The sequence below is a fragment of the Polypterus senegalus genome, chromosome 9, assembly GCF_016835505.1.
Source record: "Polypterus senegalus isolate Bchr_013 chromosome 9, ASM1683550v1, whole genome shotgun sequence".
In the NCBI taxonomy this organism is placed as follows: Eukaryota; Metazoa; Chordata; class Cladistia; order Polypteriformes; family Polypteridae; genus Polypterus; species Polypterus senegalus.
Window position 1 is genome coordinate 173,097,968 of NC_053162.1, and position 18,123 is coordinate 173,116,090.

Below are 18,123 nucleotides of genomic sequence, written 5' to 3' on the forward strand. Positions count from 1 at the left end.
GGCTTCGATAATAAATACAGCAAAGCGCAAGTCCAAGCAGTTACAGTCAAAGCTTAAGCAGAATACCTTAGGGCAGACCAGCAATCAGCTTGTGTGATTTTCCTTATGATGGTATTTTCTGATATGCTAAGTCCTGGTTGGGGTTCTCGATATCTAGACCATGAATTGATGCAAAAATTAAAGTATCTGTGACTTCTATAAACTTACAGTCGTGATTGTAGTATAGGTGAAAAGGCGCTATAGACAATACAGGTAGACGTGAAATACGCAGCGGTCGGATACTTGAAAGTCATATACTGTATATAGACAAGGATCTGTATAAAGGGCACCATATAAAATATAGATACACAGGAGGCGTTATATGCAACACAGACAAACAAATACGAAGTACGTAGTAGGCATATGTATCAGCATGTACAATTAAATATACTATACAATGCGGCTATATTGGTAGATGAGTATATGTCAAAGGCGCTATATGCAACACAGATGAATAGATACGAAATGCGCAGTAGCCAGATATGTGATAGTCGATACTCTACATGTTATTCAATGCAGTTATATCTTTAGATCAAATGTGCTTTATTATATATATATATATATATATATATATATATATATATATATATATATATATATATATATATATACGCTAGAAGCATTATATATATATATATATATATATATATATATATATATATATACATACAGAGTGCGCTATAAGCAAAATATACATCAATTGATATAAAATGTATGCTAGACACTTCTGAGAAAGTCAACATATACTCTCTCCCTCTACTTCCAAACCTAAAGATATAAACAATAAAAAGCACCACACAATACACTTGCGGAACCTTGATAAAGACACTATATAAAACATAGTTACTTAGGAATTATATAACACAGCCAAACAGAATCATAACAGTTGTTTTTGTATTCCTGTTGCCAATAAATGACTATAACCGATTTTAGAAAGCATCCATTGAGGATTATTTTACATCATGACAAAAAAAAGTGATCTGCCGAGGCCCGATGGCTCTTTGAACAGATTGTGACGATTATTACAAGAACATTTTTTTAAAAATCCAGTATAGTATCTTTTTACATTGTCATTATCGTTTGTTTGCAGCGGCAGAGACAATCAATGTTACTTCAATTTGACTTTTTGGAGGAAAATTTCAACATTGAGATGGAAGTGTTCCCAAGTGCCATCAGATCCCACGCCATTGCTGAGGGGCGCAGTGATGACAGGTCGTGTACTAGCCTGCAGTGCTGAAGTAATGTGAAGGCACAACTCAGGTGATCTGTTTTCATGTTTACCTGTCCAGTACCGAAGCCCTTATTTAAATGCCTGGTGCTCCGAAAGGTCAGATAGATCAGTACCTCAGCGTTTATGCCTTACTCCCTTTTTGTGGACGCGTCTTCGGAAGTTGCAGGTGTGAGGGGTCTTCAGGGAGAGGCACGTCACTCCAGTAAGGTGCTCTCACCACCCCCACCACCCACCCCCCCTCTCTCTCTCTCTCTCTCCCCCTCTCTCTCTCTCTCCCTCCCAGAGGGGTGCCCTGTTGATAATGCTTTGGCTCTCTTTCTGGTAGAACAAGTCTATAGCGCACAGAGGGAGGGTCATTAATAACTAATTCGAAGGGGGTCAAGCCAGGCGCGTATAAAGCGAGCGGACACTTTGACAAGGAAGAACACTTTCCATCTAACTGTCTCTCCACAAAGAACACTGTCTTGGCAACGTTCTAAACAGATTTGGCATCCCTTTTTTTCTTGAGGAGCAGACGCCTTTACCGCAAGGAAAGGGAGAGTAAAACAGGACTGTAGAGAAAAACTGTTTAAACTTTTTTAAAAAATCAATAATTAAAACAAGTCCACCAAAAGTCTGGTGCAACGTATCACTGGACCTTCTTGATACACAACGAAGTTAAGTCGCACTCTTCCTAGCGCCATGGGTTCAGTTCTGCCAGCAGAAGCCTTAGTGCTGAAATCGGGATTCAAACCACAGGGACTGTCCCTCTCCGAAATCATCACCTCAGACATCCTCCACAGTTTTCTTTACGGGAGATGGAGAAATGTCCTAGGGGAGCATCTTTTTGAGGAAAAGAGTAACAACGCTAACCCGAAAACCGCATTCACCGCTGAAGTCCTAGCGCAATCGTTTTCTGGGGGTAAGTGTGCACGCGTTCGGGGCATTTAAACCCGCAAGCAGCATGGCATCTATCTGATAGGCGTGTGTGTGTGTGTGTGTGTGTGTGTTTGTGTGTGTATGCACAGTAAACTTCATCAAATGTTTAGGTTTCAAAGGAATCGGCATGTAAAATGTGTGCGTACGTTGTATGTGTGCACATTTTAAGATGATGCTTATGTCACTTATAGCTTTTTGTAAACTCACTTTCTCGAGCACAAAGGGTAAAATGTTCTTACCAGCACCAGCCAGTGCAAGATATGAATCATCTCTATAGTCTATCGTTACATCCATTCATATGTGTACATCCATCCATTTTCTTAGAGATGCTTGTTCCTAAACAGCTTCTCATATCCCAGCCTCGTCTACCGGAAAACCGGAATTAAATTATAGAATTCAATTAAAATAGCATATTCATCATTGAATCATCACTAAATATTATATCACCCATTACAACAATGTGAATACAATTCACATAAATGTAATAGGCAACAATAAAAATGTAAGCGCGTTGTTCCTTATTTGGACAATTTTTTGATTTGGTCCACGAGTTAATAACTGCAGACATCTCGCCTCGTGAGACTTGAACCAAAAACGAACAGCCTGTGATGAATTCAGGCAAGTTAGTGCAGACACTATATCGCTAATATTAACGAGCGATTTCTAATATTTATGTGTATGTAATGTCTGTATGCTGATTAATATTTATGTATATATAGAGAGAAGGATAATAAATATAAAACTATATGGTGAATATTAGTTTGCAGAATATGGCGCGTTTATTTATTAGTTTCACTAAGAAGGTTTTCCTTTCAAGTTTAATTCATAAATCTGTAAAGTTTCAGAACTGCCAAATTTGCTGTGTGAGTTTCAACTGATTGATTCCTATACGTTACACGTATCAGTATTATTTCTTCAATATTACACGGATGAAAACGAGTAAAAGAACGTCTTGCAGTCGATGCGAATCTTAATTTTTATTCTTCTATCGCCTTGTTTCAATGACACGCGCTGATGTTTCGGCACCGTTTAAGGAATCCCAATGCGGAGCGACTGTAAACTGCGGGAGCGCAGGACGAGATTTATCTAAAAATAATCTCTCTTTCCTTTGGTCTTTTGTCCTTGCTTGCGGGCGGGCGGCTAGTCTCGAAGACTTTCCCAGTACCTCTCTTGAAGGGCCCGTTTAACCTACTCGGGCTGTCCCGCTTTAGGGCCGTACAAGCGCCGCTGACTTAAAGGAGACGGGGCATTAAATTCATTTGGTTAACTTTGTGTTTGACCTGAGAAAATTTGCACTTAAACCAGAGCCCATAGAAAGAGCAAAGTCTCCTTTTCTTTGAGATGTCCCGGTTTTTATCCCTCATTCATCAATCTCCGGACAGTCTCTTTCCCAGTGTTGGACGTGTAAGCGACCCACTTTTCTCTGGTTTTCCACCCCGAAAGGAGCTCGGTCCTTTGCGCTAACGCACCATGAAGACTAATTCTATTGCTATTCACACTATGTCAACCATCTAATCGCCTTTCCATTTTTGTCACAGGAATTCCTGGGCCTTTTAAACAAGTCCTCATTTCATTCAGCCCAAATTTATTGCTACAAAGTTCTTAAAGGGATAATGAATTTGGAATTAGCAATTTCTTTCTTGTTGAGTTTAATGAATGTATATCATTTCAAAAGCGTAACAAATTGCTGGATGCTTTGTGAAAGGGAACCATTTAACCCCTGTCGGGGCCGCCTCGCCTTCCCCCGGACCGGGCTTTTTCTCAGATATAAATTCCTTTGATTTTGACATTAAAGAAACTATGAGAACTTTAAAAAAAAAAGAAGGGGAACCGTGTGGAAATAAAAATTGTAAAGAAAAACGTGAAGAGTGGATTGTTTAAGCGACGGCCTGACAGAATAACTTGGAAAAAGTGAAAATCCCCGACGGTGAAGAAAAAAGAGAGGAAGATTAGGAAAGTGAGAGCAATTATTAACAATAAATACCGTCCTGACATAAAACCTCAACCATTCATTTAGTACTCTGCTTGTCCTGGCGAAATGCACAGCTGAAATGAAGACAGGGTAATTCTTTATTGCTTTGAAATAGTGAATAATGTAAAGCAAGGAGCAGGCGACTGATGCATAGGAAAGGCATAAAATGAGATGGCTAGAAAAGGCGCTATACAATAACGAGAAATAAAATGTTATTGCACTGCTAGATATGGAAAATGCAAGAGAAATGGAAAAGATGTAACATTGATTTATATGAGCGTTGTTCTAAAATAAACAGGATATGAATGGTGCTATAATGTAGAGAAAGAGATATGATAGGTGCAGTAAGATAGTCAGATAATGAAAAGTAAAGGATCTATGGAGTAAAAAGACAAATGTGTGTGTTTTAACTGTAGAAATTCTCTCTCTCTCTCTCTCTCTCTCTCTCTCTCTCTATATATATATATATATATATATATATAATATAGCTAGTAAAAGTGATTATATATATATATAATCTATTTTACTAGCTATATTATATATATATATACTTTAATGGTATATATTGATATGAAGACACTTCGATAATCAAGCAAAATGATATGTAAAGACAGAAATTAAATGATTTCAGGCATGCAGGCACATATTTCATAAAACATGTCTCCATTATTATTATTATAACATTCTTTAAACTGTTTCAAGATTGCAGTGAGTCACAGCTTATTCTAGCAGCACTGGATACAGAGCAGGAAACAGCTATGGAAGGGTGTTAATATTAATATTATTATAATTTAATGTGACTTTTCATTTGATTCTGCCTTTTCAAGGAACACAAACATATTTTACAATTTATATACTTTGTGAAAAGTCTGGCTGCCCATTTTTCACATTTCTTTTTGAATTCCTAACTTTAAATCATACTGTTAAATGACTGAGTCACAATTCATTAGCCACTCTCTTCCTTAGCTAGTCTCACGCCCTCACACCCATTTCAGTTTCCTAAGGCACTGACTTGGTTATCACTTTTTTCATCCATTTTTACTGAGCCACCCCTTGAACCTTTGTCTTTTTCAGAAGTGCAGAAGCTGTCCAGCCTTGTCTTGCCCAGTGAGGTCATCATTGCCCAAAGTTCCATTCCAGGAGAAGGACTTGGAATCTTTTCCAAAACCTGGATCAAAGCTGGTACAGAAATGGGGCCTTTTACTGGCCGAGTCATCTCTCCAGAACATGTTGACCTGTTCAAGAACAACAACTTGATGTGGGAGGTAAGCGGACTTGCACTGGTAGATCAGAGATGATATGGGGCTGTTGTGGCCTCAGCTTTAGGCTACATGGGTTTTCCTAAATAGAGGCAGCTTTCTCCTTTAACTTGAAGCTCCACACATACTGTTCTGCTTTTTACTGGCACATTATTACTCTACTCATTTGTCATGCATGCTGCAGGCATTGCGGCCTCTTGCTAAGGTGTTGGACTGCAGTGCAAAGGCTGCTCAGTTGACTAATCTGAACAAGTCTCTCAACTGGCCAGCAGGCAGAAATGTAAAAGTGATTTGTGTCAACTAAATACATTAAGGTAAAGAGCAGTGTAGCTTTTCAATACTGACCTTGCAAATCCTTATATTCTGAATCAGTCTTTTCAAAGCACTTTAGTATAACTGAGTTAGACAAGTGTCTGAGGGAATTGTTATGACTTATATAAAGCGGCCTAATTTGCAGAAGACCAAAAATCCATTTAACCTATCAGGACATTTACCCATGTAAGAGCAGTTCACTTTTACTTTGCTTATCCTAAATATATATCAGGCGATGGTGTCAACAACTTGACCTTTAAGTATCTCTGAACCTGATTTGTCCACTTTCAAAGTGGTGTCTGTCTGTGTGTCAAGAAATGAGTTTGTGAACTTGATAACTCGATAAAGAATCACTCAGTTTGAAACTTGCCATAGTTATTACTAAAACAAAATGCTATACACTTATAAATTTTGCACAGTTTCCTCCAGTAGATTTTGCATTGTATGCCCACAATAGCTTACAATATTCTACTGCTAAGATCAGCTCTTTCTATTTGGAAAGTCAAGTGTACAGCACAAAAACAAAACTCAGACGTGCAAAATTCATTCCATTTTTATACCTATCTGATATTAAATGTTACATTGTGAACATTCAAAAAGAAGATGAACTGGCACTGGTTCATGGTATTGGCCATCCTCTTGTCTCTAAACAGTTCAATGCCAGAGCCACACAATAGGACTTCCATCTAGCTGGCCATGGCATGCTAAGCTGAGCTCCAAGCAGGGGAAGTTTTGTGTTCTCAGTTGGCTCTGAATACTTGCAGGTTTTCAATGAGGACGGCACAGTGCGCTACTTCATTGATGCCAGTCAGGAGGACCACCGCAGTTGGATGACCTACATCAAATGCGCCCGGAATGAGCAAGAGCAGAATCTGGAAGTTGTTCAGATTGGAAACAGCATCTTCTACAAGGCAGTTGAGGTAAAATAAAGTTAAAATGTGGGGGTTATAAATAGGGACTGAATCATCTTAATAGTTAACGGTTTTGAATGTTCTACCTTTTCATCTTCTGATTTATTTTCTCCTTCTTGTATATTTGTGTATTTTATGTGTCTTGTTATGTTGCTTTCTACAAACAAAAAATGTTAACTGAGGTCACTGGATCCTCCTTACCCTAGCAGCCATACCTTTAGGACAGCCATTTGCCATTTTTAGATACAGGGCACCTTTATGTAGCAGTGTGGCAGTGGTCTTGTGTGTGTGTGTGTGTGTGTCACCAAGCAGAAATCATTCAGTCCCCCGGAGTATCATTACACGCATTAACGACTGTACTTACTTGAACCCTAATTAAATCAATATTATAATCCTGCCAAGCTCTGATGCCCTACCAGCCAATTTAATTTGGAGCCAAGCAGCACCACCAATGTCTAATTGTTTTGAATAGACAAGTGACAAAAGATGCATTAAACAGGCATTCATCAACTCATCCTGACCATGAATAAATAAAAGAAATGTTTGTGCCATTTTTTTCAATATGTGTACGGACATTATATATGTACATGCATAAGTATAAACATAAGAACACAAAAACTGTACTTACATGCTGTATGCTTAAATGTGCACAAATACTCTTAAGCGGTACGTGTCTATATCCACTGTACACATATGAATGAATACATAAACATGCAAGGTGCACATGTAGACAAATAGCATACTATAGATGCGTGTACTCTCACAGACACCGACGCAGATTCATTTATACCTACATGTATTAATGATATGGCACATTTCTCATGCCCATACTCTGTTTGGAAGTACACTATACAGATCAATGGAGACTTGTCACAAACAACAATTTAGCAAATAGACTTCAGCTGCTGTATTTCACCAGTATGGAATTAGCTTTCTTCTCATTTTTTAGATGCACACTGATGCAGCACTTCTCTCACTCCTGTATATCTGAATTGCCTACGTGTATGTCATTTTAAAAATTCTGGGTCAACTGATAACGTCTGTTATTTTTAATTTTCCTGTGTTCCAGTTCGGAAATACGTATTGTAAAAGTGAACAGACTTTAATTTTTTTTTTTTTAGCTAATTCTCTATATATTTACATACTTTAAATTCTATATTTTCCATATCCAGCAAAAAAAAAAAAAATAAATAAACAAAAATTGAACACAAGTGCCCCTCACTCTGGCAAGTAAAGATGACAAAAGCATTTTTGGCAGGAGCGTTCTTGTTCATTAACTGTACCACTTACCAAAACATTTGATTTTCATATCTTCTGTTATTCCCTCGGCAGACAATCCCTCCTGACCAGGAGCTGCTGGTTTGGTATGGAAACTCCCACAACACATTCCTAGGAATCCCTGGGGTGCCAGGAATGGGCGACGACCACCAGAAAAAACAGAAGGCCGGTAAGGACCCCTCTCTGCCTGGATTCGGATGTCTGTCTTCAGGCGGTGGAAGCATGGCAGGGGAGGCTGATCGCTATCAGAGAACAATGGATGTGATAAAAGGTTAATTAGTACCTCTCACTAATTAACTTAACCCCCACCCTCACCCCCAGCACCTTGTCAGATCTCATCTGCTTGTTTAAACTGGATAAGCTTTTCCTTTTTTTGTTTTCTTCTGGCCTATGATGACCTACTCTGAATTCAGATCAGCTTGCCTTGTGCCTCACTTTCATCCCAGTGTAGGGATGGCCAATGCAATGAATTTCATAATTTTATTAACAGCTACTGAATTTTATATTAAAAAGACATGTAGTAATTACAATGTAAAGTGACAGACAAGGTTTTCATTTTTAGCCAGTTACTTCTATCTGTTACACAATTCAGAGTTATTCTCATAGAGCCTGTAAATTTCTGAAATGACTTTTAAAAATCAATAAATTGATGATTGTTTTGTAAAGTGCCTTTCTCAGACAGTATACACCAAGGTGTTTTACAAAGCACCGAAGACCACAGCCCAAATGTAAATCTGCCCAGTTGACTTAGGGCTTTTAGAGCTGGACTGTTACTCATTTTGCTAGGCTGTGGTCTACTTTTGTTTCTGTTAGTATGAACATTAGTATAGTAATTAGTACGTTAGTATGAAGGGCACTAGACATTTTTAAATTGAGCTCATCAATTGCATCCAGTCAAAGCGTGCCTTTTCTAATAAAATGTTTCTTTTCTCCAACCAGCAGAAGACTTCCACTTATGTGATGGTGCCTCCTCTGCAGGTGCCAGTCGCATGCGATGTGTCATCTGTCACCGTGGATTCAACTCCCGCAGCAACCTGCGCTCCCACATGCGCATCCACACTCTGGACAAGCCTTTTGTCTGCCGCTTCTGCAACCGACGGTTCAGCCAGTCGTCCACCCTTCGGAACCACGTGAGGCTACATACAGGGGAACGGCCCTATAAATGCCATGTCTGCCAGAGCGCCTATTCCCAACTGGCAGGCTTACGGGCACACCAGAAGAGTGCCCGGCACCGGCCGTCCCAAGGAAGCCCCGTGGTCACACTACAGGCCCATTCACCTCCTCCACAGATGCCCGTGGCACATGCTACCTCCTTGGCTCACCATATTCCCACCATTGTCCTGTGATGGAGGTTGCTGGGACAGAACCAGGGAGCAGAGTGCCTACTCATTCTCACACCTGGACCCAGACAATGCTTCCCAGTTCACAGCCCCATCAGGTGTGAGTATACTTGCTGGCCCATGTGACTCTGGGTGTATTTTTTTGTTTATATTTTTGCTTAGCTCCTCAGAGAGGATGGCACTCTGATAATGATGAACACCAACAAAATGCACTGCAAGGTGGTTTGAGTTCAGTCTTTTGAATCTGTTTCTTAACCATCAGTAAGCGCTACAAGGACACTTGGGGACTTCTCAGTAGGCTAGGCCACTTAACCTAATGGGGAGCTAGAAGCCAAACAAATTATTGCTCTAAAGGCAGCATAGGCAGCCATTGGCCTCCATCCAAAAGGGGGGAAAAATTGCTGGACTTGACAGCCCAGAGACAGCAGTGAAATTAATTTTTAAAAAGTAGGGCCGCTTTCTGCCAAATCATCCTGCAACAGTAAGGTTTCTTTGAAATTCTTTAGTTTGATATAGTGACTTTCATGTCGCACTTATGGCCAGTGGAACTTCTGGGTCTCTGCATTTGCATTTTTTTTAATTTTTTTTTGTTCTTGTTTAAATAAAGCACTTTGGCCTCGGCCGTTTGACGTGCAGTTACCCAAATTCCATGCTTGCCGATATCAGGCTGTAGTAGTGTCCGGACTGCAATCCACATAACACTTAAAGTGGGCCTTCCATAAACACAGCATGGGTCATGGATTTTCATAAATGTGAAATTCTTTTGATCCAAGTTCATTGGATCATATTAGTGGTGTCCCTTAAATGAATGAAGTACACTCAAAATACTAATGTTAACTTACTTTATTGGCATTGCCATTTGAGTTTTTTGCATGGGACTGAAGCCCCCTTCAGGATCCTACTCCTTAAGACCCTGTACAGATTAAAGCAGTTTAGAAAATGTGGAATGTCACTCACATATCCATTGATTTATCCCGACTTTCTTTAATGGCTGAGAACAAGTAGTTACAAAAATCTACAGTAGAATTTTAAAAAGCATTGGAAAAATAAACCAATAAATCAATTAATAATGCTCGTAGATTTAAATCCATAAAGACCAGATTTTGTATGCCAGCTGCTTCAACTGGACACGCGGCCCCCTGGTGGTAACGAGCATCGCAACATGCTGTGTATTTTATGGATTAGTGTGCCCCTAGTGTCCTTTCGTGAAAATGCAACCCCTTCTTAGGAAGAGGAACAAAACGCTTGCAAGAAAAAAGAAAAAAAAAAAAGATAATGTACACTCTATATAGTATATATACAAAATGTAAATGTAATTTTAAACTTGTGCTCTACTTCCACAAAACTGAATTGTCACTTTATCTTTGTATATATTTATGGTAAACCTTATTTACAAGACTTTGGTATTATATATTGAAAGACAAAACAAGTATATGTACGCAGATGTAAATAACTTTGTACTTTTGCCTTGTATCTAAATAAAACAGAAATTAAACCCTGTGTATTGATTGTTCTTTCTGGGGTAGGTGCACTCTCAATGCAATATCAGCTCTTTGGAATGAATTCTAGAAAAAGGCCATTACCTGAGATCTTGTTTCAAATGCTGGAGTTGTCCTTACGGAGATCTAAAATAAATAAATACACGAATGAATCCAATTTATTTATTTTTGCTATTAAAAGAAAACTTTCAAAACCTTGACAGTGCAGGCTGCAAACGTTTCTGCGTTCGAAGAGGCTTCAGTGTGTGGAGGGCATTACAAACTAAGGGATTCTTTAAGGCGTGGTGAAGAACTGACCCACTTCAGAAATATACGATTAGAGCTGGGTGTGGGTTTTCGAGAGGATATCCATTCATCTTTTCATATTCTAAACCGTATAACCAATTATAGACGGGGCATACCAGGGATGCTAGGGGAAAATTGGATACACTCTTATAAAACAAGCAGGCCACAGTCTTCTACGCCATATGGTAACCTTTTGGTTTCTAAAAGAACCAACTACTTAATGTTTCCAGAAAGAACGTTTATTTATTAAGATGCGCATAACATTCCATAAATAATCATGAACACACAGCAACTGGCTGCGGTGGGCTGGCGCCCCGCCCGGGGTCTGTTTCCTGCCTTGTGCCCTGTGTTGGCTGGGATTGGCTCCAGCAGACTCCCGTGACCCTGTAGTTAGGATATAGCAGGTTGGACAATGACTGACTGACTAACTGATCTGTTCTTGTTCACTTAGACTTGAGCACAGCATTTGATGCCATACAACACGATATTCTCACATTATTAAACGTCATAATGAATGCCTAGATCTCTCTGGTAAAGTTTTAAACGCCCTGCCCGAGGTTTTTTTCCTGCCTTGTGCCCTGTGTTGGCTGGGATTGGCTCCAGCTGACCCCCGTGACCCTGTAGATAGGATATAGCGGGTTGGATAATGGATGGATGGACATAGCGGCTGATTTGTGAAATACCAGTGGGTTCCTCATTTTTAAATGACTCGTGCAGGCTAAGTCGAGGTTTTCTGTTGTACCCAGCTATACACTAAATTAAAAGTTTCTGTTTTGACCACACATTAGGCGCCTTCTCAGACCCTAAAGAATACATTTCATATGCAAAGAATCCTCCAAAGAAGTGACTGTTTGTCAAGCAAGGGTTCTACGAGGAACCATAAGTAAATGACATTTGAGAAGCATAACTTTTAGGAGTGCACTATTGCCTTATTATTATTTGTTTTTTCCTAACTCTGATACTGAAAAAGTTTAAAATCATTCGTTTGCACCACCAGGGATGACTGCTTTACACAGCCCCCTTCGCATCACAATTTAAATAAGAAATAAAGACTCAATTGAACATCGATCTTAGGTTAAAATATTGAAATAACGGAGACGATTCTGGTTTAAGTACGGATCATAGTTTCCCCAAAGCCGGCATCTTAACAGAAAGTATTATTTGTGCAAAGGTGAACAGAGTAATACAGCGAGGAGCCTTATGGAACGCAGTCTTAAACGTTTAGTGCTTCGCCAGCTCACAAACTTAACATCTTTTTTCGGCGTGCAATATTATCCGGTTCCCTATTTTGATGTGAAAATGCGTGATAGTTTAAAAGTATTATACTGTATAGGTTACAGATTCCCGCAAGAAAAATTAATCCTGTAAAATGTTAACTCTCCCGGTAAAAATACAATTAACAGTTAAAAATGTCTTAAACGGGTTAAGGTATGAAAATTTTAATTTAAGCAGCGTTTTATAACTACAACAGCACTCATTTATTTCTATAGCATATTTTCGTACAGCGGATGTACAGTATAGCTCAACGTGCTTTATAAGTTGTCACAGAAAACGTTACAAGAAAAAAAAAATAGATAAAAATAGGAATGAACAAACGACCTACTAAAATAATAGATAAGAATAAATCAAACACATACTTACATAACATAGATATACAAGTCACAAAAAACAGAGACCTTATAAACAGATGCGTTTTTAAGTTTATAGACATGCCCGATGTCATGGGTGCTAGTTCCCAATTTCAATTAATTGCTTCAAAGTGCTAAAACATTTTGTGGATATGGATTGTTATGCCCTTAAACTCACAACAAGCTGTATTTAAACACTGTTACTATAGTATGTAATGTGGAAATACTGTAGTACCCAATTATTAATTTCTGACATTCCTCATTTAACCTTTTTCTGTGCAAGATTCAATTACTAAAGATTTTGCCTCACTTTAATGAATGGGGCATATATGAATGAAAAGACAATGATGCAGATATTTTATATTTAGTTAAACGTAGTGGTTATTAAGGTATAAGCAACTATCAAATTACGGATTTATAACGCCGGGGTATAGTTTTGACACCTGATAATTGAATATACACATTCAAATAATCGATCCGCAGCGATATTGCCAACCAGTTGCTTTAATGACTTTTGTGTTTTCAAACATGTAGTAAAGAGGTCTACGCTTCTGGCCGTTTATTGACGGGTATGTGATCATTCCACCTCGGTTACCGCAGTTTCTTCACAGAGATGTGAATTTTAACTTACCTGCGACTGTGCGGTTTTACAATATGCGTGTGTGTAAGTCCAGAATTACCGAGTTTCTGTGTTTCTCCGACGCTGTTTAAATCAAAAGGTGCGAATAAAAATACTGACAATAACTTACTCTCGAAATATTTATGCCGCTAACTGAAAATCGGGATATAAATAGAACTGTAAATAATAGCAATGATACATTTGCATCATTTGAATGTGGGGGTTTCTGCTGGTTATAAGCTGCAGCTCCCTGTGACGGTAGTCATGGACAAGAGTATAGAAAATGCTCATGTATTAAAAATGTATTCCAATACGAGAGCGGCATATATTAAATGTTTTGAATAAACAAAGCAACTATAAGAAACCAGTTTGAAATGGGACGACATAAGTAGAAATCAGATAATACGAGTCAATACAATTCTGAGCCCTATTGAAAGTCAATTAAAAATAAAATGTCAATTTTATGAAAAAGTGATAACAAGAAAATATCTTCTGGGCAAAAGAGCACACTCTACTTCTCAAGAGAAATGCTGGGTTCACCTTTGGACTTAGCAGATAGGGAAGAATAAGTATAATTAAAATGATTAATAATACACTTCCATATCGAGGCAGACCAGCGGGAGAAGGCTTAGGCTTCTACCTGACTACTAGTGATCGCAGCAGAGTCTTCTCAGTACTACCGAGCTGACAGAAAACCTTTCTTTTTTTGCTATCAGCTACTGGAATGAGCGGGTTTGAAAACTGAATTAATGAATGAATGAATATATTAAAGTGCAAATTATATACAACACTAGAAACTCACACTACATGCTGTGACTTAAAAAAATTATTGGGGTTTCCATCTCACATTATATAATTTTAATACCAATAGGTATAAATAAAACTACTGAGATAAATGAACAGAAATTTTAATTCAATTTCAAATGAATGGGAAGGAAAATATTGGGTTTAGACTTCCTGATATGATTTATTTGTTATCCTTGCCTGACCACTACCCCTATGAGGGGTTATGATGATGTGCCTCGTTTTTTCCAAAAAAGGAAGGTGCGCAGTATAGTCTGAGAAAAGGTGTACAATTACATAAGAACATAAGAAATTTGACAAAGGAGAAGAGGCAATTCGGTCCATCAAGTTCGTCCATTTAGGAAGTAATTCAAAGTAATGAAATTTTGAAACATACTATACTGCATAAGATAAGGAAAAAGATCGACATACTTTATAAAAAAAAACATTTCAATGCATTGCTCCTTTGTAAATGTTCTTTCACTTGTTCTCTCTGTTTTTTTAATTGCTGTCCCTTCATCTAATTGTTCCATTGTCCCTGCTGTTCAGTCAAACTGTACCTGTTATCACCTCACTGTACAATATTAACTTCTGTCAGCCCAGAAAGCTTGAATATTTTTTATATATATTTCAGTTAACCCAACTGTATGAATGTAAATCCTCTTTTGTAGCTTTGGCACCTTCTCCTGCTATGTTATCTTTCAGTATTGTTACATACTCGGTCTGCTTTGCAATTTTACATCACAGCAATTCTGGGTTTTTATTACTCCTTTTAAATTTTAGTGTAAGATCTGTCAGAAATACGTGCAAAGTTCATGTTTTGTCTACCAGTAATGATAATTTTCATTACTGCTGTTTAGGGTCTTATGACGATACATGCTGTAAAGATTGTGAGGTGGTGTGATAAAGTCTGAAAAATCCAACAAGTATAGCCAGTGGCATGGGTGGGGGTTAGCATGGTTAAACGATCCCCTGGAGTCAGGTCTGTTGTGAAATACCTCATAGCAAAGAAAACTTGACTGAAATGTTGTGAGTACAGCACAGAGTCAGCATTGCTGCTGCTTAAAAGCTTCACGGACATGGGTTTCAATCTCAGATCAGCCACTCTGTGAGGTGGATATCTCTCCTCTATTCCATTCTGTTTCTGGATAGCTCCTTATTACACCCAATCTCCCTAAATATGCTTGTCTGCTATCTCTATCATTATCTTCTTCCACAACCTAATACTTGTAAACTTCCCCTAATGCACCCATTTTCTATATGGTCAATTTTTTTCCCTCCACACATTCATGATGGCCTTTTTAACAGATACCAGCAAATCCAATCCTGTAATCATTTTTTGAACAATTCAATAAGTATAGCCAATGGCATGGGTGGGGACTTGCTCTGGTTACATGACCCCCTGGAGCCAGGCCTGTTGTGAAGAACACGTCAAAGAAGACTTGACTGAAATGCTGTGTACACACAGTGGAATTAGCATCGCTGCTGCTCCTAAAGTCCAGGGACATGGGTTTCAATCCCACACCAGGCACTGTCTGTTAGATTAGATTAGATTAGATAAACTTTATTAATCCATCCATCCATCCATTTTCCAACCCGCTGAATCCGAACACAGGGTCACGGGGGTCTGCTGGAGCCAATCCCAGCCAACACAGGGCACAAGGCAGGAACCAATCCTGTGGCAGGGTGCCAACCTACCGCAGGACACACACAAACACACCAAGCACACACTAGGGCCAATTTAGAATCGCCAATCCACCTAACCTGCATGTCTTTGGATTGTGGGAAGAAACTGGAGCGCCCGGAGGAAACCCACGCAGACACGGGGAGAACATGCAAACTCCACGCAGGGAGGACCCGGGAAGCGAACCCGGGTCTCCTAACTGCGAGGCAACTTTATTAATCCCATGGGGAAATTCAGAGTGTTTTGAGTTAGCATGTTTTTCTTGTGTTTTTTGCAATATTGGCATCTCCATCTTGGCCTATTATATGTCACTTGTGGTGTGGGTGAAAGTGATCTGTTATTATTTTTATTTTTTTTTACATTCCAACAAGGATTTGGTTTCTTCCCTTACACCTAACGTTTATTACCATTTTATTTCACCAGAGGTCCTGTAAAGGAAACGATCAGTACCAGAGAATGAATGGGATCCATTCCTTAGTGTCTGCTCACCCACAAATATACATTTTTTAAAATTAATTTTTGGTCCATAAACATGTCTGTCATCCACAATCCCATCCTCACTTTTTTAAACGATTACGAGTATTGTTTCCTTAAAAACCATTGCGAACTTGAAGGCAGTTAAAGGGGACAGCAAGTTGTTAAAATGTAGGCCTGGGCCTTGCACAACTACGTGTCCATTTTTCCATCAGGGGTCTATCCCTAACACAATAAGCTTAGGGGAACGGCCAGATGTGGACGCAAAAGTGTTGAAAGTTACACTGGATGTGAATTTGCTTAAGGTAACCAAAAACAAAAAAGAAAAAAAAAGTAAACTCTTTACAGTGAGGTGGTGTGGAATTGAACCTGGGCCTCAACAGCTGTGGGACAGCATGCTAACCATTACCACTTTGTTTCCATTGTATCTTATCAGCGATTTTTTGTCACCACTAAGGCTATATAGTAAAGTAATACAGTATAGTATAGTATAGTGGTTAAGGCTTTAGCCCTCAAACCTTGCAGGGGTGGGATAAAATCCCCCTACTGACACGGTGTGGCCATTAGCACATCATTTCAGCTGCAAATACTGCAACCAAATAATGCAACCAAACCTTCTCAAATGTTGAAAGTTGCCTTAGATCAGGGATCTCAAACTCCAGTCCCAGAGGGCCGCAGTGGCTGCAGGTTTTCATTCCAACCCTTTTCTTAATTAGTGACCTGTTTTTGCTGCTAATTAACTTCTTTTGAATTAATGTTAATTGACCTGCTCTTGAACACTCAAACCCCTTATTTGTTTATTTATCCTTAATAAGAAGCCAAACAATAATGGGCTACAAAATGAGCCAAAACAACTGGTGTCCATCATACAATATCTGAAAATAAATAAAGATGGAGGTCTCAGGAATGTTCATCTGCTTAGGTCCGCCAAACATTATAACAGTGTTTTTAGAAATGAGAAAATCAATAATGTCAGAAATGTCTTCTATTACACAATGAGAGCAGCAATAAACCATGGAATTAAAGAACGAGTTTAATTATCGATAAGACTTGGCACCTAATTAAGCAACTGGTTGGAGTGAAATTGGTTGGAGTTTGAGGACCTGACTTAATTGGTCTTCTGGCGGCTCACTCACTTCACACTTCATTTGTGTTTACAGGAAAGAAATGAAGCAATTCAGAGAAACGATGAAGAAATTCCGGGGAACAAATCTTAAAAAACAAGTCAATTAAAATTAATCCAAAAGTAGTTAATTAGCAGCAAAAACAGGACACTAATTAAGAAAAGGGATGGAATGAAAACCTGCAGCCACTGCGGCCCTCCTGGAGATCCCTGCCTTAGATAAAAAGCCAAAACGTTATTGTAAAGCTAATTATAAGGAAACGAGTCCAATGTAAAGGATGTGCACCTAATTTACAACTGACAACGTATTAGAACGTTTCTTTTATTTTTACCCAACGACTTTTTTCAGTGTACAAAAATCCCTTAATTGCATCTCGGATAAATTAAATACTGGACTGTCAATGTGAATTCAATTAAACAAGTTGTTTCGATTCAAATTATATTAATAAAATCGAGGAAATATATAAAATGAGAAAAAAGTGAACGACTTCGGTCATAATATAATGGGAATATCAAGAAAGAAATGGGAATTTACAATTTGGATTACAAGGTGGTAAATGAAACATACATTAATCTAAATAAGAAGCTGAAACCGTATAATATTACCATGACTGGTACTAGCAAAGCCGAGCAACTGGTCCAACATCATCTTACGTGCTGATTAAACATTTAGTTTAAATTAAAATGCACTAAACGTCAGGACGAAAGGAGCTCAAAGCTTATCTTCAATGCCCCACGGGCACATAAGGTGAGAAAGTCAAACACAGA

At 38.6% G+C, this 18,123-nt stretch overlaps 1 protein-coding gene and 1 long non-coding RNA gene across 5 annotated transcripts; one reads left to right on the forward strand and one right to left on the reverse strand.

Annotated features, from left to right (window-relative positions):
* Nucleotides 1-1,664: 1,664 nt before the first annotated feature.
* On the forward strand, nt 1,665-9,578 carry prdm12b (PR domain containing 12b). 4 transcript variants are annotated; one of them, XM_039764266.1, is made up of 5 exons: nt 1,665-2,171; nt 5,235-5,425; nt 6,496-6,651; nt 7,975-8,191; nt 8,860-9,578. In XM_039764266.1, exons 1-5 carry the CDS (start codon nt 1,952-1,954, stop codon nt 9,264-9,266), a joined length of 1,191 nt encoding a protein of 396 aa, XP_039620200.1. In that variant the 5' UTR covers nt 1,665-1,951; the 3' UTR covers nt 9,267-9,578. The 4 variants fall into 4 exon arrangements, with proteins under 4 accessions (XP_039620200.1, XP_039620201.1, XP_039620202.1 ...); XM_039764267.1 differs by having other exon boundaries at nt 8,863-9,578; XM_039764268.1 differs by having other exon boundaries at nt 7,975-8,089.
* LOC120536001 lies at nt 8,115-18,064 on the reverse strand. The gene is made up of 3 exons (XR_005634996.1): nt 17,962-18,064; nt 10,844-10,885; nt 8,115-8,162 (listed from the first exon to the last, which is right to left on the reverse strand). It is a non-coding gene; the product is annotated as an uncharacterized LOC120536001 (long non-coding RNA).
* Nucleotides 18,065-18,123: the final 59 nt, after the last annotated feature.

Excerpts from the sequence above, each read along its gene's own strand:
- prdm12b (XM_039764266.1), top strand. The coding sequence starts at position 1,952 with ATGGGTTCAGTTCTGCCAGCAGAAGCCTTAGTGCTGAAATCGGGATTC. Across the intron at positions 2,172-5,234 it reads AGCGCAATCGTTTTCTGGGG|AAGTGCAGAAGCTGTCCAGC; the intron begins GTAAGTGTGCAC and ends TGTCTTTTTCAG. Across the intron at positions 8,192-8,859 it reads AACAATGGATGTGATAAAAG|CAGAAGACTTCCACTTATGT; the intron begins GTTAATTAGTAC and ends TTCTCCAACCAG.